This window comes from Lutjanus erythropterus, chromosome 12, assembly GCF_056507025.1.
Source record: "Lutjanus erythropterus isolate fLutEry1 chromosome 12, fLutEry1.hap2, whole genome shotgun sequence".
Taxonomy (NCBI): Eukaryota; Metazoa; Chordata; class Actinopteri; order Lutjaniformes; family Lutjanidae; genus Lutjanus; species Lutjanus erythropterus.
This window is the reverse complement of record NC_139328.1, coordinates 24,391,200-24,417,739: the sequence shown is the minus strand read 5'-3', so window position 1 is coordinate 24,417,739 and position 26,540 is coordinate 24,391,200. Positions and strand designations below refer to the sequence as shown.

At 38.9% G+C, this 26,540-nt stretch overlaps 1 protein-coding gene and 1 non-coding gene across 2 annotated transcripts in view; one reads left to right on the top strand and one right to left on the bottom strand.

Moving 5' to 3' along the window:
• Positions 1-26,540, bottom strand: part of LOC146318045 (contactin-associated protein-like 4) — a 136,805-nt gene that overhangs the window by 29,355 nt on the left and 80,910 nt on the right. The window contains exons 11-16 of the mRNA XM_084732150.1: positions 14,264-14,370; positions 12,132-12,251; positions 10,349-10,549; positions 5,114-5,276; positions 3,621-3,748; positions 2,769-2,939 (exon numbers count right to left, since the gene is read on the bottom strand). Coding sequence (XP_084588276.1) covers positions 2,769-2,939; positions 3,621-3,748; positions 5,114-5,276; positions 10,349-10,549; positions 12,132-12,251; positions 14,264-14,370 — 890 coding nt within the window. The remainder of the gene's footprint in view (positions 1-2,768; positions 2,940-3,620; positions 3,749-5,113; positions 5,277-10,348; positions 10,550-12,131; positions 12,252-14,263; positions 14,371-26,540) is intronic.
• trnal-uaa (transfer RNA leucine (anticodon UAA)) lies at positions 19,794-19,876 on the top strand. Its single transcript has one exon. It is a non-coding gene; the product is annotated as a tRNA-Leu (tRNA).

Below are 26,540 nucleotides of genomic sequence, written 5' to 3'. Positions count from 1 at the left end.
TTTGCCCAAATTTGGACTCCCTGGCTTCCTTAAGGGCAAGAATACCACAGAACGAGAAACAAATTTACTGTATTTTGAGTTGAGTACATTTAGTTTTACTTTTCTGTACTTGAGTGGTTGTATCACCTCGGCAGGAACAGTTGCCTAATGTGTGACTAATCACGATAATTGGCTGAAGCTGCACATTTTATTTAGACCTTTTTCACAGCAGCCATATTGATATGAAATAACAGGGTGAAGACAGATTTTATCAATGATGCTAATTAAGGTCCCGTTCTATTTAATGTAGCAGAGCCCTTCCAGTGAGCCAAGTTGCACAGTAGCATCACTGTGACTCTTGCTGACCTGAATGGAATGGAACCTTAATTGATACTATTGGTAACGCCTGTGTTTACTCTATTATTTCATATTAAAATGACTGCTGTGAAAAAGGTCTATTGCAGTGAATCTGTGCATTAAAGTGGTAAAAGAAGTGTACAATATTAATTGCAAACTACTATTTTGATAATCAATTAATCAGTTTGAGTGAGTGTTTTTTAAGAAAAAAAAAAAGTCAAAACTTTCTGATTTCAGCTTCTTATATGTCAGTATATTCTGGTGTCTTTAAACTGAAAATCTTTGGATTGTGAGTAAAATAAGGCATTTGAGGATGTCATCTTAGGCTATAACATTGATTGACATTTTTCAGCATTTTCTGAAAATTTTAAACAATTATTAATTGATTGATTGAGAAAATAATCAACAGATAACCTGACTATGAACATAATTGAGTTGCAGCAAATACTGTCCTTCCCATATTTGAAATCGAGAGCTGAGGTCATGACATCGCTTTTTGTCAACAGTCTTTATTCTTCATACTCGCATCATCACAACCTGGTTTCATCTATATTCAGAAAATTCACTTTCTTTCAAAGTCAGTTTTTCCAGTTTCCTTGTCGTAATCTCTGCTGTGAAATTTAGCAAAGAACGTCTTGGGCTCATGGGAAATGGTGTTCATAAAGTCCGCTACTTAAATATTAAGGAAACAACAACAGTTTTTCAAAACTCAGCCATCCTTATCTAGACGTGTGAGGCGAACAACTCAACACTGTAGAAAAAGGCTCTGATCCAAAGTGGGATATTTAGTGCATGGTGATCTTACAAATTCTGAGTCAGGTTTTCTTGCTTTAGAAGTGTAACTACAGAACTCTGAGGTTTAGGAGTAACTTTGACTCTATTGTCGTCCATTTCAAGCGGTCTGCTCAGTTCACAGAGTCGCTGTTATGTTCATTCCAACAAAAGGAGTCGATTTTTGGACTACAGGCGTCTCATCGCTCATCCTTTATGTTTTGGAAGGAGAAGATGTATTACTCCGTGAGCACGGAACAAGATGAAACAATATCCCAGCATCATAAGGTAACTTCATTTAGAAATTGTTTGCAGGCAGAGCGATCCGAGGAAGCCGGAAACAGAGCAGCAGTATTCAGAGCGGGAACAACCATGCTAACAATGATTTCCCCGAGGAGAGAGGCTCTTTGGTGCAGCAGCGTCCCTGTATTAGTTTCTGTGTTTGTGTCTTTTCAAATCCTATTTCTATGAAAATGCAGCACAATGCAAAAACTGCAAACTACACCAAACAAAAGTGGTGAAATGAGCCAATTGAGCTTAGAAAAGCAACCACTGTGACTCTAATAATTGATTCAAGGCACACTAGGCATCATATCTGCCCATAAACACATACCTCATACCTCGCTGCATATCCATAAGCATAGTAAAGAGCATTGTCTCGGGTATTTCTGCCATATTTTAAATGACAACATACCGACAAGGGCTGTTAAGGTATAACACCTACCCAGCCACTATGTTATTGTACCCATAAAGTAAAAAATACCCTCTTGGTTATTGCTGTCATAGTCTAAATGATGTACCACTGGGGGCAATAGCTAGAGATCTATACAGAAAGCAGAGAGCTAAAGCAGAAAATATTGTCCAAGCATGGAAAAAAAACAAAAGTGAAGCAAAGAAGAGGTGATCTTTGTCCTCTCATTCTCAGCAACTGAGCCATCCATGAAGCAAAGAAAAGTACACTTCTTTTGTCAGCGCAGGAAGTTTAGATTTGTTTTCTTTTTCTGATCTTTTTGAAACAAGTGAAAACCACTAGTGAAAACACTTTAATGTGAATATTTTCTGTTGCTCTTTGTCTTCTATGACAATAAACTAAATATCTATAGGTTGTGGAAACACTGATCGACTTTTTTCACCATTTTCTGACATTTTATAAAGTGAACAACTCATTGATTATTTGAGAAAATAATCCCGTAATTAATTGATAATGAAAATAATTGTTAGTAACAGCCGTAATTGCAGTATAACAATGCCCACTTGCACAAAACAAGCTCTTGTCTTTTTCAGTTCAGTGTGGAAGAACTACTGGCCTTCACAGAGTCCTGACCTCAACCCCGTCCAATACTGTGAGCCCGACCTCATCACCCAGCATCAGTGGAAACTCTCTAATGCTCCTCTGGCTGAAAGGGAACAAATCCCTGCAGCCAGACTCCAAAAACGGTAAAACTCATTAATCTGTAAAACTTTGTGTTAAGTTTGGACAGGAAGGTCAAGACAGCTGAGTTTAACCTAAAATAAATATTTTCCCTCCAGGATAGTTTGATACAGATTATGTCTGTAACCTCTGGGTTTTACACAGATCCAGATTAAGACTTTGACTTCCAGGTTTCACTGACACATCACTCTAATCCGGATTAAATCTTCACCCTCCAGCTCGTACTCACAGCTCAGTTCGATCCGGATGAAGTCTTTGATGCCCAAGTTTTCCAGGAAGACACCAGACGAGGCCGTGGTTTTAAACAGGAAGGAGATGTCTGCGCTCAGCTCTCCGTGGAAGGTGGGAAAGTGGAGGTACGACGTCTCTTTGTCGAAAAATGCAGCGTTCCAGAAGTTCTCTGAGAAACACAATGAAGACTCATTGACAAGAACTTTAAATGTAAGTCACGTAACACACAAATGAGGCAACATATTTAGCTAATGAGCTTACACCAGGGTGGGATTTCTGTTACATGGTCTTGTTTGATTAATCATGCCAAACATTTATTTGCCTATCTACACAGGTAGATACACAATGGTTGTAATTACAAATAATTGAAAGAAAGAAAATCTACTCTGATTTACCTTGTAATGCGTTTAATAAGAAGCATGTATCAGCGTGTGAAAATTTAAAAGGAAATGTGCATTAGCAACACTTCTGCTAAGGATAATTAGCTTTTAGATGTTGAGGAACTGTACTCAGAGGAATTAATTTATCACATAATTGGCAGGTGGAATGAAATGTTAAACATATAAACCTGTATTACCACATCAAGGCCTAAGAGGAATTAGCCTCTCAGAAATAACAAGTTACTATTTTCAGTTTGCTGCTTGATTAACAAACACCGGCTGATTGGATGAATTGTTTTTTAATGAAAGTTTTTTTTACCTGTGCAAATCAAACCATTTTTTAGGGTTTTGTTAGTGTGAGTCCTTACATCAAAACAGGAACGAGGTGACAGTAGTTTTTAAAATAATAGACAGTAGATTTCTGTCATCTCTCCATCAGTGTGTAACCAGGCAACCACTGCAGGACTTACTGTCTCCATGACAACGGAGCGGCCCCACCCTGTAGGCGGCCTCTGACCCTGGCCTCTGGATGTCGCCCAGAACCAGAGACCGTACAGGGAGGCTCTCCTTATGGGTGAGCACGCCTGAGTCTTCAGCCCTGCAGGAGGAGGAGGAGGCGGTGGTGCAGGGTACAGATGAAGAACAAAGAAGGGAAGAGGAAAGAGATGAAAAAAGAGGGTAAGAGAGAGGATGAGAATTTGGAGAAAGAGGTACTTTCATTAGCTGACACAATCTGCGCAGTGTCTCAGACAATTTTCCAGGAAGACATTTTAATGGTGAGCTCGATCGTATCATAACCATCCTGACACTCAAAACTACATCGATGCCAATTTCTGTGACAGCTATTTTCTAAACGAGCACTCCAGACAGACAGCTGAGTGAGCAGTTCTGTCCATTTACACCCGTGTTCAGCTTCAGGCACTTCTAGTAATCTACGTGTCAATCTCGTTGTCAGGTGAGAATTTTCCAGGATGGGATGTGAGTGGTATATTTTCACAGCGAGATGAGGGTCTGATGAATGGTCTGTAAAAACAGTGTCAGCACTGAACAGGATGGACCAAGAGATGGTAGAAAGACGGAACTGAGGTGTAAAGGAGACAGCAGGATGGTCAGAATATAACACATGGTAAAAAAGTTTCTTTGACCATATATATATGTATTCTTTTTTCACAAATGTCTTACTGTTTTACCCTAAAAGCTTATATGTTTCAGGCAATGACCTGTCTCCACTTCCTCTCACTGTACAAGTCAAAATATTAATTACATTCAGAGTCAGAGTCTGCGCAGTAGTGACTGGTGTTGAAGACGTGGTATCGACACTTCATCCATACAGTCAGCTGACTCAATCAAAAGCAGGGCTCAGCTGTCAATCAAGACATAAAACTCCTTTTTCATAGCATGAAATAACCAATTAAAACCACACTTAGCAGAAAGACAAGCACCTGAATGTGATAACAGCATCCATGTTAGAGAAAATGTATTTGATGTGTACATTGAACTTTTAGTTTGGCCCACCTGCTAATACGGAGGGAGCAAGGATTATGACCCACACTACAGCCTACCACCAGGCTAAAAACTTCCTCTATATTATAATACAATATAACAGATTTGAAATATATGATAGTTTTTGTGACCATAAGTATTGCTGTCTTGGACTGCATTGCTTTCTCTGTTGCAGTTGCTTTCTAGTTTGTTTTTATTTTTGTTTTTTTACATTTTTAGTTGCTGTTAACACTAAATTAAATGTGATACTAAATTAAACTTTAATGATGAGAAATATGCACACATGTGGCCTCAAAAACAGGACCCCACAGCAATGTGTCAAGATAATCAGGTAACAGCACATGCAGAGCATCCTTCACTAATGGAAGCTTGCCCAAATAAAAGCAGGAATAAATCTAAATCAGCACTAATATTTGCTTCCACAGCAATAATAAGCACATTTATTCATAAAGTTCAGTACCACTCCATGCGATCGGCATCACAGTTGCAGTAGTGTTGTGGGTCCACACAGTCGCCCTGGAGGCCGCAGGCACACTGCTGGCTGCCCGGCTGAGATCCACCCCAATAAGTCTGGAGTTTCCCGGGTCCGGGACCTCCGCGCCACCAGCTGAACGGAGACCCCTCTGAAACACACACACAAGCAAACACACCCTGATCTTCTCTGACTTCTCTGATTTTGTCCAACAAAGTTGTGCTGTCACTTCTTATTCAGCCTTTAACATCAACACTCTCAAGTTGTTTAATCATTTCCTTCAGAGCTGAGACAAAATACTTGACCTAAATGTGAATGGTCAAAAAGTTTGCTGCATTAAACCTCAGCTAGACCATTAGTGGATGATTTCACTGATGTGATTTTGCTTCATCAGCAGATATTCTTCTTGGGAAAGTGGAAGAAAGTGGACTTTTTTCTCAAAGATTTTAGACTGAAAAAATCTTGGAGACCAACTCCATCGGTTGTTGGTGTTAGCACCCTTTGAAGTCATTTTATTGAGTGTTTCTGCTAATGGAAGCAACCTAATTAGTGCACACTGGCTAGCTAATTGAAAATCAAATGAGATTATAAAAAGAAAAACCAACAAAAATCTATCTGAGGGATGCAGCACATATGGTCAATACCTGGTTTCTAAGACCTCTACTCACAAAAGTGCACAGAACTGTAGTCTCTTGTCCATAATAAACCAGAGGATCTTTGCAAGATGCAAAAGTTGCACAGATGCCCTCTTGGTGAAATACTGTAAGTCGTACTGTGTCCTAAACTGAACTGGGTAGTGAGAATATAGCGTACCTGGGAATGCTGTACAGAGGCTCTCTCAGCCTCCTAAGATGAATCCAGTGTTTGAAGCAGAAGGATGTTTGCCAGCTCCTACCCCTAACACTGAATATATTGTTTTTGGATGATAGCATACCGTGAAAAATGTATTTCAGACTCTGAGGGTATGTAGGTGGAGAGGAGTGAGAGAAGGTGATTGGAAAGGTCTCTGTTGAGTCAGCACTTCTTTATTTTCCCAGAGAGCAGCAGGGAGCTTATAATGGAACTTCTATTTATCTGTCCATTCTTCCTTTCCTTTCACTTTCACTATTTTCATCATTTCATCATTTTATTACCCGCCCCCGAAAGAGTTGCTTCACCACTCAAATTTCTCTCTGATATAGTCTTTCTAGATCCACAAGGGAGAGAAACTTTGAAAATGTTTCCTTGCAATCAATAGTTGTATGGATGTCCACTGAAAAAACTGGCAATCCTTTGATAAATGACTAAAAAATGATTGATTTTTTTTTTTTTTTTTTAACAAAATGCTAACCTGATCACATTGACAATGCTAGCATGCTTGGCCTGCTTGCATGAACTGGTCTTTAACTACTAAGCTGGTCTTTGTTAAGACCAGCCTCTAGAGTGGATTTAAGGTAAGTTGCACCAACCAAAGTTAAGCCCAGTTTTAACTAGGACTGGTTTTAATGATGCAATGCGAATGCCCACACGACTGTGGCTATTGCCTTGCAGCATGCGTTGCCAGGATACATTGTTAACAATCTCCTGCTGTCTTGCAAAATGTCTGCTTGTTACAAAGGACACAGAAGAGCGCATTTCTCTGAGTGCTTGTTGAGACACAGAGGCAGCTGTCCCCGGAAAAAACAAGCGACTACTGAGGTGTGCATTTCTGTTTATGTTCAGGAAATGGACAGTGATACAGTGTGGTGAAGTTTTTGTGCTAAGGATGGCGGGTGGTGATTTTGTGTTCTTGCTGATTGCCGTAGATTTGTAAAACGTGTTGGTTGTGATATCTCCACCACGCCGAGGGGAAGACTTAACAGTGAATTGGCGTAAGTGGTGATAAAGTACATTTATGAACAGAATCACATCTTACTGGTGTAAACTGACTATTTTGATCATCTGTGTGTATCCTCTATGCTTTTGCCAAACACAGAGGACAGATATAAAGCCGTGTTGAGGTCCAGGTGTGTGTGTCTTTGCGCACAGGTTGCATCCTGGTGTGAGAGCGAGGTCATTATTTTAGACAGAAAAAAAAATCATTTTGCAGGTCATGTAAAAATGTTTATAAAAATCAGTTTTGTTCATGAATGCACAGTAAAATGTCTAGTGAGCTAATGCACTTCACTGTAAGATGTTTTATAAGTTTTTTGTGGATTAACAAACGTATTTATTTGTGTATTTACACACTGTATACACTGTAAAACTGAAGTTCATTAGAGTTGTTAATAGGAGGCATTGAGCTAGAGTCTGAGTCTGCCTGCCTACACCACTGTTAACCAGTATGACTGTGCTCAGTATGAAGCTGGACATTGGTATTAAGTGAAGGAAAATGCAGGGAAAGCACAGGAAAAAGGAAAATATTTTTCTGTTTTGTTATCACTGTGATTTATGTAAGAACCCAAAAATGACAGAATTAACACTACATGCACTAAGTAGTTTTATTCTTTGTCTGGTCTCATCAGTTTTGATCTGGCCACAATATGTATGTATAATCACAATCAGCAGTGATGCTGTTTATTGTTTAAAAGTCCATACACGAGACGTGCCATTGCTGTATAATTTAAAGTGGCGGCCAAGATTTTGACATTGAGCTCGGTCTTGGTGAGAATAAGGCTTGAGACAAGATGGTGCAACCAGTGTAATTATTAAGTCAGACTTAGAGCATCAAGTTATGACAGACTCACAGACAGGGGTTATGACTGATCTTAAAATCAGGCATAACCCCTGATATTTGTCAGGTATAATATTTACAGTGTTCCTCACCTCAGATTATTGTGTTAGTGTGCTAGTATTTTATAATTACAATTTAACTCACAGTACAATTGTGGCTGTTGGGAATGTCATTAATTGTGCAGGTATATTTGCAAGTATTTTTAACCTGATGATGGCACCAGAGGAACAGTCAGTGAGTCATCAAAGTACTAAATACTAATATTCATCATGAAGGGGACATAAGTTTCTATACCACATTTCATAACAATCCATACAATAGTTGAGTTAATTCACTCAAAACCACAAATATAAACCAAATGATGGCACTAGGAGACCAGGAATGTCTGTACAAAATATTATGGTTGTCGAGATATTTCAGTCAGAACAAAAGTAGAGGCCAGACTGACCAACAAACTTAGAGCCACACTGCTAAATGGCTAAAAACTTGATGTTATGTACATATCTAAATTCATCCTCAGCACGCGACCATGAAAAATACTGTAATTTTTATGAATTATTGCTTATTCACCCATTTATGATATATATTATTTGTGTATATGTTTTATTTTTGTCAGTAACATAAGCGGAGCTATTAGTACTATCTTGTTATACCACCCTGTGCAGTAAAATGATGAATGAATGAACCTTTTACCTTGTCATATGTCCCTGACATGTCTAACAGTGTCTCTGCACACTGAAGGATGCTGTTTTTCTTATATATGGACCTGCATGAATGTGTAAGCTCTTGCATTAACTGCTATCTAGACAAATTCAATGGAGCTTGGTGATCAAAGTGTTTCTCCACCTCTGAGTCAATACAAGCACAAGAAAACACATGACTAAACAAAGAAAACACAGATCTAACTCAATACTCATTCCAAAAGGAGGCGGTATTAAACTAACCCCGAACAATCAATTTGTCTGAATCACTTGTGAAAGAGAAGAAAATCCCTGAAACCCTGATAAGTTTGCAGCAAAGAGTGTAATGATTTTGTTCTTTCTGGCTGAAAACTGGTGGAGTCCCGGCTGAAGAGAACCTGCTTAACCAAACTTTCATTAACTTTCATTTAACCCAACAAGTCAATTACAAACAAGTTCTTGTTTACAGTCTTTTCTCATTTAAATGTGCACTTGAGGGGCATTGAGGGAAAAGAGAGAAAATAAAGTGCTCGAGTGCTCTCCCCCAGATAAGATTAAGTAAGATTAAAAGATTAAAAGGATTAAGATGAGATAAGATTACAACTTTTTAGACTGCTTTCAAATTGAAATATTAAAGTATGAACACAAAAATGGAATAAATCAAAATTTAAAGCACATGGTTAACTTGTTAAAAAATAAACTTGAAAGAAAAAGGCTTAAAAATTGCCAATATGTCTTCAGTGAATCAATGACAAACGTAGTCAAAATCCAAACAAAACAGAACAGTGTGAAATTAGACTCATTTACAGTTGTTTATTGTTGCTTCAGTGTCAGTCAGAAGAGAATAATAGAGCAGAGATAAGTAGCCAGCTAATAACCAACAAGCTGCACATTAGACGGCTGTGTTTCTAATCACATATGTATTGTGCTATATGCCACTATTTGGCCCAGTGTTTACAAAAAAAAGTCATTTTGTAGGTATTTTTAATGGTATTTTAGAGTTTGTCATTTCCTGGAAAATGATTATTACAATTACATGCTGATGACTCATCCTGCACTCGTGGGCGTGTACCAATTTTCTGTCCAGGGAAACACTTGCTCGTTTTCATTTTTATGACTTTGCTGGAGTTTTTCTGGGGGCGAGGCCTCAGTGATTACTTTGTTAATGTACAATAACATAACTTATATATAAATATTCACTGATATTGGTGACACTGGATTGTATTTGAAGAGGACAATATTTTCTGGTTTTCCTCCAACCCTCTGTGATTTTGGAATTTCCTGATAGACATCTAGCTACAGATGAAGGAAGAGGTTGAACACATTTCACCAGCTTACAAGGGCTGCAGGCCTGTGTGGTGCTTTCAAGGGCATGATACTCTTGTCATCCAAAAACATTTGAGCCTTTAGTCTCTCACTAAAACTTTGTTGCCTTACTTTGTGTGTGTCGGTGTTTTTGGACCTGTTTTCCAAGTCTTTCCTGGGACAGATAGCATTACACGTTCCTAAAGTAGCTAACTACTAACTGCTACAATCTAGAAGTAAATAGAATAGAGTTCAGCAACCTCCCAGTAAACATGGCTGGACTGGGACTGAACACAGCCCCAGAAACAGACCTAGACCAGGTCTCAGGACCTGAAAAAAAATAGTTAGTCACTTTGATAAACTAGACTTATTTGCTTTTTGGAAAAGAGTTAGATAAAGGCATTGATACTGCTCTCATTTGCTGCCGGCTAGCTTATCACAATCCATCTATCAGCGTCTCTAAAGCTGACTAATTAACAGATAAGTCTATATTAAACAACATTTCATGAGAATGTATCCAAAAACCCTTTCCTGAACAGGCTTTACCTGGAGTATTGAGGAGGCGGGACTTCCTGCATTGGTAGGACAGTTCCTGTTCGCAGTGCTCTGATTGGCTAATGACGGCTGACAGCTGCTCCTCTTCAGTCGAGTAGTCAAAGTAGACTGAATGCTGGTTCCCACCTGGAGACGGTCGGAGTCTTGTGAGCTCTGTGTTGTTGTGCTGGATCACCATCCATGTACTCTCTTCTGATGAGGGATCGATAGATATTGATTATTAATTATTGTCACTTATTACTGATTAATTTACGATTATTTTTGTTTGTCATGTACAATATGTTTGCAATAATTGTCAGACATGCAAAGGAAGGTAATATACATCTACAGAGCCCTTGCTTGAAAACTGTCACCTTATATTTCATCTTTGCTGTTCTTGCATACTCAGACTTTAAGGAACAATTTAGCATTTTGACAAATACTGTATTTCCTCAGGTAGTGACTGGGACCATTATTTACTTCAAAGGTAAAGTATCAGGCCTTTATTTGAAGCAGGCTTGTATTATAGGAAGGCCTTTATTTCTAATCCAGTCTGTTTGAGTATAAAGGATAAATAGTCATTTTTATACGAACCTGTTTACCCTATGAAAGCTACTCCATTATGCTACATGATACAAAACTCAACGTTTCTTGTATCTTTTTCAAATTAAAGGCCTTTCAGTGGACATAAACTCTTAATTTCTTAACAATGCTTTTATTGTACAATATATACAGGAATGTGTTGGAAGGTAGCTACTGCCATCTCAACATAATTATTGTGCAGAATTTATTAAAGTGAAGCAATGGAAATCTAAATTATGCTTAGTTGGCATTCACATAACATGACAACCACCAGGAGTTCATACACCCCTTTTTTTTTTTTTTTTTTTACATAGAATTCCATTGAAAAGTAATATTACTTTACTTACTACCTGGTATCAAAAATAATAAGTTACATTACTTGCTTTATTATTATATTACTTTGTACCCTGCTGGGCCCTTGTTGCACTCTAACCTTGAACTGCTGATCCAGTGAATTGTTACACCCAGAAAGCTTTTGTTGTCGCTGTCCAGATGTTGGCTGTGGTTGAAACAAAGTCTACCTCTGTGGCGTTCAAAAATCAGATTCCATCGCCACAGATTCTCTCTGGAGGAGCCAAACTAACTCTAAATACTGACAGTACTTCCACCTGTGGAAAGAACACCTCTCTCCCAGTAACTCTGAGTTATTTGAAACAGTAATTATAATATAATTATATCTGTTTATATCTGTACATTCAGTATGAAGCTACAGTCAGCAGGTGGTTAGCTTCACTTAGCTTAACAAAAACTGACATAGTTTTTGTATGGATAGAGAAATGAGATATAACATTTTAAATAGTGAGCTTTGGAAGTGCTAGTGGTTATATTTTTGATCTGTGAACTGTTTCTCACCCGGTTCCAGTCTTCATGCTATGCTAAGTTAATTGCCTAAAGGCTCTAGCTCCATAGTTAGAGGACACATGAAAGTGGTATAAATCTTCTTCTCTAACTTGGCAAAAAAGCAAAGCAAAGCAAAGAAACAAAAAATGTGAACTTTTAGAGAAAAACAAACAGATACAGAAATACAGACACACATATACCAATTATATGAGGCAGCGAGACAGAAAAAATGTGGTATCATTATTCTTATGATCAAACAAATGACATGACAGAGAAAAGAACGGAAACAAAAGGCTGGAAGATAAGGAGGATCAGAGTGTGACGGCGAGAACACGTGAGAGAAGGAGTCAAAGCGTGTCTGTGTGTGTGTCACCTGTCATGTTGCAGTAGACCAGCTGTGGTTTGATTGGTCCGCTGCCGTCCACGTCGATATAAAAATGTCCCGACGTGTTGCCGTTGTGTTTGTATGCCTCGCAGGACTGTTCGTACACAGCTGGGAGGAAGATAATGAGATCAGCTCCAGCATGAATCACATCAACATCAACACATCAGCTGGCAGACGCACATAGGGGCTGAGAGGGGATGAAGATCACACGCTGTGGAGGATTATGGGACTGCTTCATATGTATGCATCACCACTGAATCACAGCCTCCTAACCAGAGTCAAGACAATCATCTTAAATTTTATTTCTGCAGCAGCGTCCCATAAAGTCACGATTACTCCCACTGGAGAGGACAGTAATGACTGATGGGAGAACAAAGACTAAATAAATAAAACTTCAGACCTTTATCAGCTCTGCATCTTCCTCTCTATCTCCATAAGTCTTCCTCCTCTCATCATCTGCAGTCAAAGAATCGAGTCCTTCAAGTCAAATCCATATCTAAAGGTTCCCACACTCTGTTCACCTGTTTATCTTTCTTTTCTCTGCAGCCAAAGACCTCTTATTCATCACATTACCTCTGTGTGGTTAGAAGAAGACTTTCACAGAAACATCAGCAATAAAAATGAGACCAGAGGTGAATCGTGTGGGAAATTCTCCTCTTTTGGTCTTGAGGATTTGACTTGAGGGAATTGGCACAGAACCGATAAATCTCACCCATCAGCTCCTCCCGCTGCTGTGGTTTCATTTATTTAGTCAGCATCCGGTTGTTTAGTCACGGCTACGGTCTTATTAACTTCCATCATATCCCTGATATACAAACAGATTTTATAATATTGTAACCTCTCCCATTGCAAATACGTGCAGATATCAAAGATAGATATATAGATGAAATTTGGATTATGTTTTTATAGTGTTGCCCATGATTTCTATTTGTTAAAATAGGGCTAATCAAAGTATTTATTGAGAACTGGGAAAAAAAATGACAACATATTTATCTAAACTATCTTATTTGAAGGTAAAATTCAAAGTGAGTGCACTTGAAACTTCAGCAATAATCCCATAAAGCAAAACAGTGCACGCAAAACTATGTTAAGTATGGTATGGTAATTATTTTTCCTAGGCAAAGGCATGACCCACCCACCTCCATGCCTGAACTGGTTGGGTTGGTTTGGATTAGGCGAGATGAGTGAGATTTGGTAGTGTTAGGTTACAACTATCATGGCAAGCAAATCAGAGGCAGAGTACTGCAGTTCATGTCTTCACCAAAATTGCACACAGTACAAAAGGTCAAATTTAAAGAAGGAAGTTGGTCTGTAAAGTGTGATGGATGTTTACCATAGACAGTTTGGGTGATAGGCTTACAGTCAGAAAACAGTGAAAAATATCCATCCCAGTTTTTCAGAGTTGCAGGTGATGTCTTTCATGTCATGTTCATGTCCTGTCTAAATTCCAAACATATTCATTTTGATATGATAATAAATGAAGAGAAGTGGGAAATCTCCATATTTGAGACTAAAAACAGCATTTTCAGCCATTTTTGCAATGAAAATTACTTTAATGAAATCATTTAATAGTTTATTTTTTAATATTATTTTTTTTAACCACTGCCATGTTGGGCCAGATTCACTGGCATTTTACTTAGTTTCATCAGTTTAAAATAGCTAAGCTGGGTAATAGTTTCATTCTGTAAAGTTAGCCTAAGAAACATGCACAAGATGCAATTATAAACAATCAAGAAACACTAATTTTGTTTGGTCAGCGCTTGTGTTAACCACCTGAATGTCTTCTGTGATTCACTGCATTATGTATGAAGCACTGTGCCACTTTGCCATGTGCAACAAAAACCAACTTGAATTTTATTATCTTTGTTTAACGGGAATAATGTGTTAATAACGTTTTAATGAGTTTGTTCCACAGGATGTTTCATCTACTTTCATCTTTCTCTGTTTGTTCTGCCTTTCAGTTTAAATTATGCAGGAGAGAAAAAGGTTTCCATTATTCTGTTTGACACACTGCCTCATTCCTAATTTGTATTTCACGTGTCCCATCTCACCTCTCTCCCTGTCTATCTGTTTGTGTCTTTCTTCATCGTGTGCTCATGTGTGACTGACAGGCGACTCACAGCTGTGGCAGGTCGCTCCGCTGTAGCCGCTGTCAGAGCAGTTACAATGGAAGACGGTCCAGGACTGACTGCAGCGGCCGCCATGTTCACAACGACTGGGAGAACACCTGACAGAGACAGACAGAAGCAAGGCACAACTTGAGTAAATTCTTAAAAAGAGCTGACGTAAGATTAGGGTTGGCTTTTGTGCTTTTCTTTTGCTATCTGCTGCCAAATAAAGATGAAAAAGAAGGCAGACTTATTTTATCTTTTAATATCAGGAGGAGAAAACATTTTACATGAAATCATGATTTATATTTTAGCTGATTCACTTTCAACATACAGCATGAAGCAGGGTCTGTGTTCTGTTCAAGGGCTCTTCAACCAGATTTAATGTATATACACATACGGTCTAAATACCCAAACTAAAGATGGATTCCCCGATTTTGTCATAAAGGCCAGTCATCAATCAATCATTGAAATTTACTCTCAGCAGCTGTGCTTTGTGTTAAAACATCCACAGTGAGCTGGAAGTAATGTTTTTTTAATGTTTGAATGTGTCTTAATAACATCAGGGAGGTTCATAGAATCGTCTGGATACCAGAAAACCAAAAAGGTAGTAGCTGATGAACCAATCTACTCGTGCCCCAGAGAATGATTCTTTTCCACAACTGCTGTCTCTGAGACGTTGTTTTTCTGCCAATTCCCTGTATGAGTCCATGTGGCTCTATGTGGAGTCTATGTATGTGGCTCCAGAGGGATTTGTGTGAAGTCTGATAAACTGCCTCAAGTGATATCACTTGAGTAAGTGAACGTCGACGAAGAATAAAATCTGGGGGTGTGGAGTCAGAAGGAAGGGACCTCTGTAGCCTACATTTCATCTTTGCCTGAAGCTAGCAGCTTGAGTTACAACCTTGACCACCTAGTTTTTGGTTTTTTTTAATGCTATTATTAAAGTCAGCTATATGTGTGCAGCATCTGAGTCCAAGACACAATTAAGCATATCATATCAGGTCACATCACATTGTACAACATAGTATCACATCATATTGTATCATGTCATATTGTATTGCATCACATCACATTGCAGCGTATCATATGATCATAATACCTCTTCTACTACCCACACAACCAGTTTTTCACGCCCTGTTTGGTCATGTTTCTTGGAGTTGGAGAATCTGTGCAGCAGAGTTTTGGATGAGCTGGGGTCAAGAGAGGGATTTTTTGTTAATACCAGAGGGTAATGGACTACAGTAATCTAAGCGACTGGTTATGAAGATATGAATAACAGTGTTCAGATTTATTGCACCATTGGTGTTTAACTTGGTGCCCTACATTTTGACCATGTTGCCCAAATAAATTTGTATTTATCCAAGGCCATAGTGGCCTTGCCCTAAAAATTACTCTGTTAGAGGCTCATGACACACCTGGATCTCTGACCAAACTGTTGTGGGTAATAAAGGTGCCAATTTTTGAGAGGGAAAAAATGCATGACAAAAAGAAGTTCTGTTTTATTTATTTATTTTTTTACTGTCCATTGTGAGTCCCACAGTGTTAGAGGAGACTAATGTTGAATTGCTGGCACGCTCTTTTCTGATAACTAAAAAAAAAACTCATCAAAAAGCATCACACAACCCTTTACTGTAGTTATAATGAAAGTACTAGTGAGCATTCAACCACGCTTTAAGAGAGGAAATTACTTAATTAAACTAAATGGCCCTCTGAAATGCAGCTCACCATTTCATAGTGAGAAAAATCTTTTTGCCAAAGCTTTTCAAGGTTATTTATTTGATGGCCATCAATACGCTCAAATAAATGGCTATATAATGCTAAACAGAAATATGGGAGGGATAGAACATCTTTCATTTTTAATATTGGTCTTTGTATTTAGGTAAAGTTGTGGGAGGTTGTTGGTTTGAAAAAAAAAATCACTTCCTTAAGCTGAATGGAAAGATGATTTCTGGAGAATATTCATTCGAAACACCTTTCACCTTTCCTCAGAGAGATCAAAGGAATAATTTCATTATTTCCCAGATTTCTCTCTTTAGATTTTTCTTTTAGTTTATATAAAAAGTTTTCTGCTGAAAAGAAAACATCCTTTCACTACTCCTCAGCAGCAGAGCTTCTCAGATTGAACGAAGTTGCTCCTCTAAAGTGCTGGCAGACTGTTTGAAGACACCCCTTAAATGAATCCAGCTCCCTGGAGACTTTACTGAAGCTCTGCGTGTTATTTATAGATAAATATCATGCTGCTGTAACCATCATGACATACGTCCTGTGTAGGAGGGAGGGGGGATGAAGACGTGAGGCAGTGATACATTTTTATTTGACACTGAAAAAGAAATTGACACAAAAGGAAAGACAAAGATGTGTAGCACTGAATGTTGTGTTTTTCTTTCTCTGCATACAGATGATCTATAGTATTATACTGGATATGGTAGAAGCTTAGAAGTGATGATGGAAATTCAGAAAATGATTGTGAAATGAAAAACACTGAGACAAAATGCATTTATATTTGCACACATAAATTTTTCTACATCAGCATGCTCACACATTTTTCATTGACCTGTCACACAGATATACGTAAATGTGATTCCTTTCCCCTGAGGGACACCATGCAGAATTCATTAAAGCTAATCATCAGGTCATTTTTTTCAATAAAAACGGTGTGCTGTATAATTAGAAAATAAATGTTGGCACCTTTGCAGTCAGTAGCGGAAGAACAAGCCAGCTGCATACAAAAAGTAGTGCAGGATTTCACCATGAGAAACCGCCCTAATGTCCCCAAAATTATAATTGTATAAGAGCCCATCTATAAGAGAAGTGTATCACCTGTGACAAGAGGTGACAACCTGACCAAGTTAGTGAGGGAGGATATGAATGTTGACAAAGCTAACAGATCCTGAAACTCTGAAAACTGTGCAGATCAGAACAAAATGAACTCTTTCTTCATGTGTTAATTTATTATATTTCGATAGAGTCGGTTTTGCAAATATCTCAAACCTGCAGCAGTACACACCCACACCCAGTCAGCCAGACCATGAGTTTGCTGAGCTGGATAAGGAATGAGAGGTGAACAGTCTGCAGAGCCTAACTCTTTGCACTATGTTTACGCTGTGAATTAAAACCAGACTGTTGGAAGAGTGAAGAGTGGACGGACAAAGACAGTTTTGGTGAGTTTTACAAGCTTTTCCATCCAGAGTATTTTACAAGTAGTTAATGAGTTGGCTAAGCTTGTCTTAGTTTGGTAAAAGAGAGAAAAGTGAAGTCAAAAGGTGTATTGTTGTATTTTCTGTTTAAAAAAGAAAACGTGTTAGAATATTTAACTTCTTGACACTTTATTAAGCGTGTCAGTGTCAACAGATCCCCATATTAAAATGCCCAATTTTAGAGAAAAATAAAGATGTTTACAACCTGGTGCAAAAAATAGAGTCTCTATAACTGATTCCCCCAGCAGCTAATTTACTGGGGTGAATTTTTATTTAACTCACCTGTTTAAATTCTATTAAGGCTTGAAGTTATGCATAACTAAGGGCGTGGCTGAATTAAGTGACAGGTGGGTGCTGTCACAGATGACTAGCTGCTACATTGCCATTTCATTCAGTTCCCTCAGCTCCACTCACCATCCACCTCCATGCCCATTTTTGGATTAGCCGGGGGTTAGCGGAGTCAGGCGCTGCCAAGAAGGCAACGGCCAGAGCCACAGCTCTTCAGAAACCTAAGGGTGACGTTATGGAGGCTCCATCCACAATTAATTATACCTTCTAAACATAAAAAAAACTATGGCTAGACCACTTTACTTTAAGTAAGTGAGGAAACGGACTGCTAAGCCTCTGATGTCTCTGGTAAGAGACACAAAGACATTACGCGACCTCATTCTGCTGAGAAAAAGACAGACAGAGAGAGGACGGCTGGAGATGATGACTAACAGTGTTTTTATCCACACTGGTTCCTTTCCATCTGTTGCAAGACCGGCTGGCACCTCCAGGAGGTTTGACACACATACACGCCACACGTGTGTGCGCATGTGCACACACACACACACACACACACACACACACACAGACAAACACAATTTTGCATTATTGGCGTTTGCAATGCTTGGCTGTATGTGTATGTTGTGTTTATATCCATCTTTATATTCATAAATACATGTTACTGTATGCTGTCAAATACATTTACAAGTTCTCTCTTTGCCCAAACCCAGGCAGGGGTATTGAAGAGAAAATGGATTATTGTACTGAATCTGCAGCCTCCCTTTTATTTAGATAAAAGCTCTGAGTCAGCAGCCTGTCAGCCTGCTACTGTGTGATTTTTTTAACCTCCATTTATCTCTATACTGCTTTAATCTAAGAGTAAGCTGGAGCCTTGCAGATAAAGCACTTAGCTTTCACTTTAAATTCACATTACCACACTGCTTGTGTCTTTTATTTTATATATTTAGCGTTTGTGTGTGTGTGAGGGTGGCAGGGTTTCAGGCCTGTAATGAGTGTTTGTGTGCAGTAATCAAACTCAGTCTGACAGTTGTGACATCTGATCTCTTTTACACATATGAACAGGTTTCAGCTGCATTTTCCTGACTGTTGATGAGTTTCACAGCAGACTCAGTCTCTGTTTTGCTTTAATGAGTAGACTATAAGTTAAGAATAAACAAGTTGAAACTTTTATAAGCAAGTGTCAAGGAGTGACTGAATAAAACATCTCAATAGAATAACATTATCCTAATATTAAGTACTTCTTTTTTTGACAGTAAGTCTAAAATGTAGAGCATGATCATAAAAGACCACAAATATGTGAACTGTCTTGTTTAAAAGATAAGTGTTCCTTGTGATGCAGCCACTAGCATTCGTAATATATGTGCACACAAATGACAATCCAGCTTAATCATACCAAACACATTGTATATTTGTACATACAGTAAATAATGTGTGCATTTACATCCTTATGAGTGAAATCCAGTAAAAGAATTGAAACTGCAGCTCACACATTAAAGTCTCACATACCAGTTCAGTACAATGTGCATTTTGGCATCACCAGAATACTTCACCTTCACAACTGTGAATTTGAATGGAACCTGTCAGTTCATTTTCAATTTCACGCGCAGACCAAAAAGCCTCTGGACACAACTGAGTAGACCTACAACCAATCAGAGCGATGAAATGTGCCCTACAACTAATCAGGACAATGAGACGTGTGACGTGACAATACTTGGTGCATTTCCAAGCAGGGCATAAAAATCTGAAAGAAATAGGATATGTAGTAACAGAATCCTGATTCATATTTGATTAACACTACCTAGTTTTACAGTTTACTTGTGTTTTTTAGAAAGCATGCCACAAAATGGTGGCATGCTTTCTTGTATTTCAGCTAAATGGTACACTAAAATATGCTTCTGAAAACATTTAATGTGAGAAATAGGGAATGTACTAATATAATCTAGAGCTGCATTTGATTAGCACAGCCTAGTTTGACAGTGTGATCTGACTTACGTGAACTTGAGGTGTTGTGCTGGACATGGATTGGTTGTGTGTACTACATAACAGTGTCCCGTACCAGGATGGCCGAGAGGTTAAGGCGTTGGACTTAAGATCCAATGGGCAAGTGCCCGCGTGGGTTCAAACCCCACTCCTGGTATTGTAACAGTACAGTAAGGAGTAACTTGCTGTTATATCCTTCTAAGTGTTCACAGGCCAAAGGTATAGAGGCATGTTACATTCTTACAAATAAACCTGATACACTGAGTGAAGTCTCAGGTATAAGAGTAGACTGTGACCCCTCATTCCCTTCTTTGGAATTCCTTCTATGCCTGGAGCACCCAAAGCCACACAAGTCTTATTCGAGGCTTATTCTCCTTAAATGGACACATCTTTCCCCACCTACTCATGATAGATGAATTCATGACATTCTGCAGTGCATTTACCTGGCAACCTTTAGGCAACATATCGATGCACACTGATGTCCTTGTTAAAAGTTAGGGACAGTTCAAACTAACATTCCTACACTGTTGGTGGGAGATGGGACAAAAGATGGAGATGTGGTCTAGTGCGCTAATCAGCCCACTTTGTGTGGATATTGACACAGACACAGTCAACATTTGTACAACCATCAGAAGTACACTGTCAAAAAAAATGTGTGGATTGGAGTGGACAGTGAAAAATTCATCACACCAGAATGGCTGGGAAGTTAAAAGGACAGTTGACCTCAAAATCAAAAATACATATTTTTCCTCTAGCCCATGGTGCTATTTATTGATCTATACTGTTTTAGTGTGAGGTGGGTACTTTTGGAGATATCAGCCATGGAGGTTTCTACCTTCTCTCAAATATAATGGGACTAAATGTCTTGTGTTGCTCCCAGCACTAAGACAACACAGTTGAAAAGTTCTAAACCAGTGTCTCTTTCCAAAAAATCCTGACCTGGTTACTTAGTACTACTTTTAGCAGTATTCCAAAGAACTGAAAAGTTTACAATAACAGTGACAAAAAAAGGCCTGGACTTTGTCGTTCGTCCATCTGTCATATGCTTTATTCTGTAACTCTGTATCTCAGCGTTTCAAGCCCCATCTGCAAAGTTCCTGTACTACACCAAGCAGGGAAAAAATAACATCCCTGTAACTTTATTTAAACCCTGGTCCCTGCAGTGAAAACACAATGAGTTTCTCCAAAGGTTACTAGTCCCTGGGGAAAGTCCCTTTGGTGGAAACACACCTTTGGACAGTAACACTACAGAGCAGAAAAGAGGAAGAGTACAGTTACACCTCTGTCAGTGACTAGTGACTATGAACATTAGAGGAAGGAGTCCAAATTTACAACAATATCAGCTTGTTGTTATATCCTGTGTCACTGTAGGTGAGGTTAAAGCCTCTGATTAAGTTACTCTGCTGCTATTTTTGACTGGGTGTGATGTATTTTCTACTGTGTGGTGTTTTCTTTCAAATTGTTCCATTTATTTAGTTGGACGACACAGGTTCCTACTGTAGCAAGGAGCTATAGGCTGAAAACAAACATAAACAAGTTTAGGTGTCCCTCGTGTTATCAGAGCCATTTGGAACATCCTGTATGATTAATAGGCTTGATTTCTCCACCTTTGAGCTTACAATCGACCCAAGTCTTTTCCTGCCATTTTTCAGAGGCGACGTGTGCAGAACTGGAGAGCTTTGAAAGGCCGAAAAGGTTGTTGTTACCCTCATTTCCCTGGCTGTTCACCTCTATGAGAAATGGATGGACTTCTGTTGACTGTTTGATCATGTTGCTTGCAAGGTGAGCTCGGGTTAGAGCCGAAGTAAATTAGATCTGAGTGTTGATTCAGTTCAAGCCCTGCGACGGGACTGATGGGTCAAGTCTATTAAATGCATGGCTGCTTCTGTGCTGTACTCATTGCATGAGGTTGCACTGCTATTAAGTCTGCACACAGATGCACTAACACAGATGTAACACCCTGCTCTGAGGTAGGAGAGGCGTATGGAAGCTGTGCGTCTAACTCCATTTTCTCTTAAACTTCATATCCCATAGAGCCCAAATTTTATCAACAGTGTTACAGTGAGAGAAAGTACAGTCTGAGCCATGATTTTCCTTTTGTCTTGTTCCAGGAAGCAGCCAGATCTCTGCAGAAACGGAATAATATTCTAATAAATGTAGAATCACGAAGATATTTAATTAAACCCACTGGAGCAGATTCTCTCTGTGGCGAGGATGTGGCTGGTGTGTGTAGCTGTATTCATATGTACATTGAATATAGGTTTGTACACGAGGGAGCGTCTTGCCTAGAGGAGAGTTTATAATTGCTATAATTGTTGCCTTAATGGCACTGTGTTTTTTATGTGACACTGAGACAGCAGGCAATTGGTTCTGCTCCACATGACTTAGTCTCTTGATCTGAGATGACTATAAATGACTCTTTCAGAGATGACAATGAAAATAATGACATACAACAATGCTGAACTCTTGCTCCTCTCTTGTTTTGCACATCTTGTGACAAATATGACAATTTCCAATGATATTGTCTTGTAATGTCTATTGTTTATAGCTGTACCAGCAAAATGCCTCTAGAGGTGGCAAAAATGGTCTGTCAGTGGGTCCGACCACCAATTTGTTCCCAACTGAAATATCTCAGCAACTATCGGGTGGATTGTTATTTAATGTTGTGCAGATATTCATGCTCCCCAGAGGATGAAGCCTGCCGACTTTGGTGAGCCCCTGGGTTTTCCTCTAGTGCTGCCATGTGGTTGACATCATGCTATATTGCCTGCATGTTTGTTTTGTATAAGAATGTCACCAACATTTTGACCAACATGATGCCAGAATAAACAGCAGGACTGACCGTACTATCTTGTGGTTTTCAAGGTGCCTAAGCCAAATGTGCAGAATAAAAAAAAAACTATCCTGAGACATGTTTTGCTCTAACTTTTGCTTCTGTCCTCTTGTCATCTGCTCTCTGTTTCTGAGTTTAACGGCATGCAGGAGCTCAGGCAGCTCCTCCACACACACAGCAACAGAGAACCAGATGCTCTTCCTGACAACCACTACATAAATCCAGCTAGAAAATGTGGAAGAATAAGTCCAAATTGATTTGGTTTCAGGTTTTTGGTTCACAGCTCCAGGGTGGGAATATTTTCGGTTTAAGCTGAATAAGAGAGGAGAGCCCATTAATGTGAATGAACTGGTATGTTGACTGGTCCAAAACAGTGGTGATGAAAAGTGGCAATACAACTAACATATGACTCTCTATTCCCTTGTGCCAAATGTTTAATATTTATTTAAGGGTAGATTTTTGTTGACAAAGCACAAGAGCCCATTTCATTTCCCATCTTAAAATCATAATAATATTCTAAAATATACTGCAATTATTTCTGGGACAATATAATGTCCAACAAAAGTAGTTATGGTGACAGGTCTGGTGGAATGTGTCAACAAGTACTGGATCGATTTCCTAACATTTGGTTTCTACATTCATGTTCCTCAGGCTGAATTTTTAATTGTCTCATATTAGCTCAAAGCACTGCTGTGCCTCATTATAAACCTTGCAGAGTCTCTAGTCTGGCTGTAGGCGGCTAGTAGCTAGTTCTGTGAATTATATTTTGCATTGTAAAGCACTTAGTAACCTGCTTTTTGAGAAGTCATGAACTATTCAAGAAAAATTAAAGGCAATATTGGAAGGTAGGTGGTTATATTACAGCTGTAAGTCCCTGCCTTAACAAATGGACTATTAGGACACTTCTGAACAGAAAATTTAAGGCTTCTGGTAGATGCCTAAATGATCTACATAGCGTTAGTAAAAGGCAGCAGGAGTAAGAATAAAACCAGAATGAAAACCTCTGACATTATTAACAGTGGCATTTGCAGTAATTGTGACAGATATCACCATGGTGCTCAATCTAAGCAGATAAATTATAACAAAAAGGCAGATACACAAGTGAGGATAACACTTATTATTTTAGTGAGAAAGAGATGAGAAATAAAAGAGGCAGAAATGTTGATTTGTCAGATGTCAGGGAGAATAAAACAAACAGGGTTGTCGGTGGTTATTTCACAGCTCAGGTCTCCACTGAACAATAATTCTCTGCTCCTTATTGGAAAAACCGTGAGTGTATGCTTTTCATTCTTTGTGTGTTTGCTTGTTACTTTCCTGGCTCCAACACCCCACACCGCTTCACCTCGCAAATAAATTACTCTGCCAAAAAAATCAAAGAAGAGAAAAATTACATTTCACTTCCACAATAGTTGTGTCTCTTATGAAGTTAGTTGACAAAACAATCGAGGCAGCTCAGAACAAAAAAATAAAAAATAAATAGCAAGAAACTTCTGACTAACAGATGACGAGCCATGCTATTGGTCTGAAGTTAAAAGAGGCTTATTTCAACTGCAGCTTTGCTCTTAACTCTCAACAGTTTACAGAGCAAAAGAATATGTGTTGGGGGCTAATCAGCGATTAATCCTTTTTGCTTAGTTCCAAGCACAGAAAACAGATTTTGATCTGCATCAGAACAGAACAAAACATTAACACTTTAAGGTGCAATTACATGAATCTCGTTATAAATCTACAGTCTACTGAAACCTACATGACAGCTGTAACCAGGATGGAGTTACACTCAAGATGAAATGTATGCATGTCTGTGAAGGCTCAAATCCCACTCCTGGTTTTAGATCTCTTTTATATCTCATGTACATTTCTAAAAATCCTTCAGTTGCCAAAGCCACTGATCGAGTTGATCAAGTGTACAATACTGTTTTAGTATAAGCAGTACTGGGAAGGCTAAGGTGTCAAGATCCAACAGGTTCAAATCCCACTCCTGGTATGGGAATTGAGGACAAGAGCTGTTCACTACAAGATTCAGTTCCCCTTTCTGCAGGTTTTGTGTTTTACATCAAGATGAAGATATTCAAAGTGAGATTACACTGCATTTTACTTCAACCAAACAGGTCTTTAAAAAGCTACAGTACATGACCTTTTGTGGTCAGAATTGTAACAGATTGAACTCAATGGCTGGCGTAGAACAGAGTAATGGTTCAGACACACAATCAGGTAAGCATGCATCTGCACTCATCACATCACTTCAAGCTCTGGTGGTGGGTGATGTACTGCGAGTTGGGTGTTGCTTGGTATTGGCTCAACTGTCTTCAACATTTCGGGTATGTCAGAAACGTGCTTATATTACAGCTAAACAGTTCACTAAGATATGTTTCTGAAAACATTTGAGGCAAGAAATGGGCAAAGCAGTGACAGAATCCATTAATATTTCATCTGTACCGCCCAGTTTGACAGTCTGATCTGAGTTTCATGAGCCTGTGGTGTTGCACTTTGCATAAAGTTGATGGTGAGCTGATTGAAGTTGATTATGGAAATTCAGATATGGTGACTGGTCCGTCAACTCACCGTGCCGTATCCATCATGCACAGCGCGGCAAGACCTCCTGCTCTCCATAGAAAATGAACACGATCCGTTGACAAGACATCTGTCATCAGCTCCAGTGTGTCTGCACATAAGGCTTTTTTCCTCACATACTTAGAGTCAAGATGCAATGACTACATGTATTTGTGGGAATCCTACTAAAGTCTTATATAGTTGTATGTGCAGTTCAGAGGCACCAGTGTGGCTGAGTGGTTAAGATTATGGTCTTAAGATCGAATGGGCAAAAGCCCTCGTGGGTTGGAACTCCACTCCCACTAATTTAGAGTTGGTGTGTGTTTGTGTTTGTCTGTCATACGCTTCCATGACTGATGTCCCCCTCAGGAGCTTTACATCTAGGAACTGTCTTCACAGCCTTTGTATCTGACCTTTCAAGCTGAGCCTGGAATGCTTAAATAGTTGAAACTGTGAATATCTGTGCTACGCAATTAGGATGCTAAATTGCTTTTGAACAAATTGATTTGTGCTTAAGAAAAAGGGGGGTTTGTAATGCTCTTGACCAGCTTGTTGGACAGAAAGCTAATTAGGAAGATGAAACGAATTGGTCCAGCCCACTTGGATTTATTCTGTAAAATTTATATGCAGCAGCCATTTCTTTAAGTCCTGAAGTGCTCCATGTCAGGAACCGGGATGGTGGACTGGTTAAGGTGTTGGATTTAAGATCCAATGGGCAAAAGGATTTATAAAAAAAAAGGAGTTCTCCTAAGGCTTGCCCCACAACACAGGAGTTTTAAAATCTGGTTGCACCGCACACTTCAGAAGAAACTTCAGAAAAGAAGAAAAAACATCAGATTCTCTTTTCTCTGATCCACACCAATACGCACACACTACAAGATCAAAATATAGTGGCACGCCACAAGATATTATCACCATTATCGTGCCAGAGGGAACATGATCTCACATGATTTTATGAGGAATTTCATTGTAAAGCAGATGTAAGGAATGGAGCGGAACAACCTGCTGCAGTAATGTTAATGACAAAATAAAATAAGAAAATAAATAAATAAAAAATATCAAACGTTTGATATTCAAAATTGCAATTGTCCAATCAGAAACATTAACATTATGCCTGTAAATGCCTCACACCACAGGATCATTTGAACAGATAATCTCTTCAGATTATAGATAATACCCCCATAAATTGTTGGGAAGGATGAAATGGACCCCAAGTAGAGTGGGGCCAGCATTAGTGGCACCAAAATTATCTGAACCATACTTCTTGTGCTGCCTTAATGGTATGTACCACAAACCCCAGAGTCACTGCTGCTGTCATTGAAATTTTGACCTTGTTAGGCCAAACTGTCATGTCAAATCAATAAACCAACATTTATTACATTGTTGTGTTTTGAAAAAACCAAGATGGCTGAGTGGTTTAGGTGTTACACTCAAGATG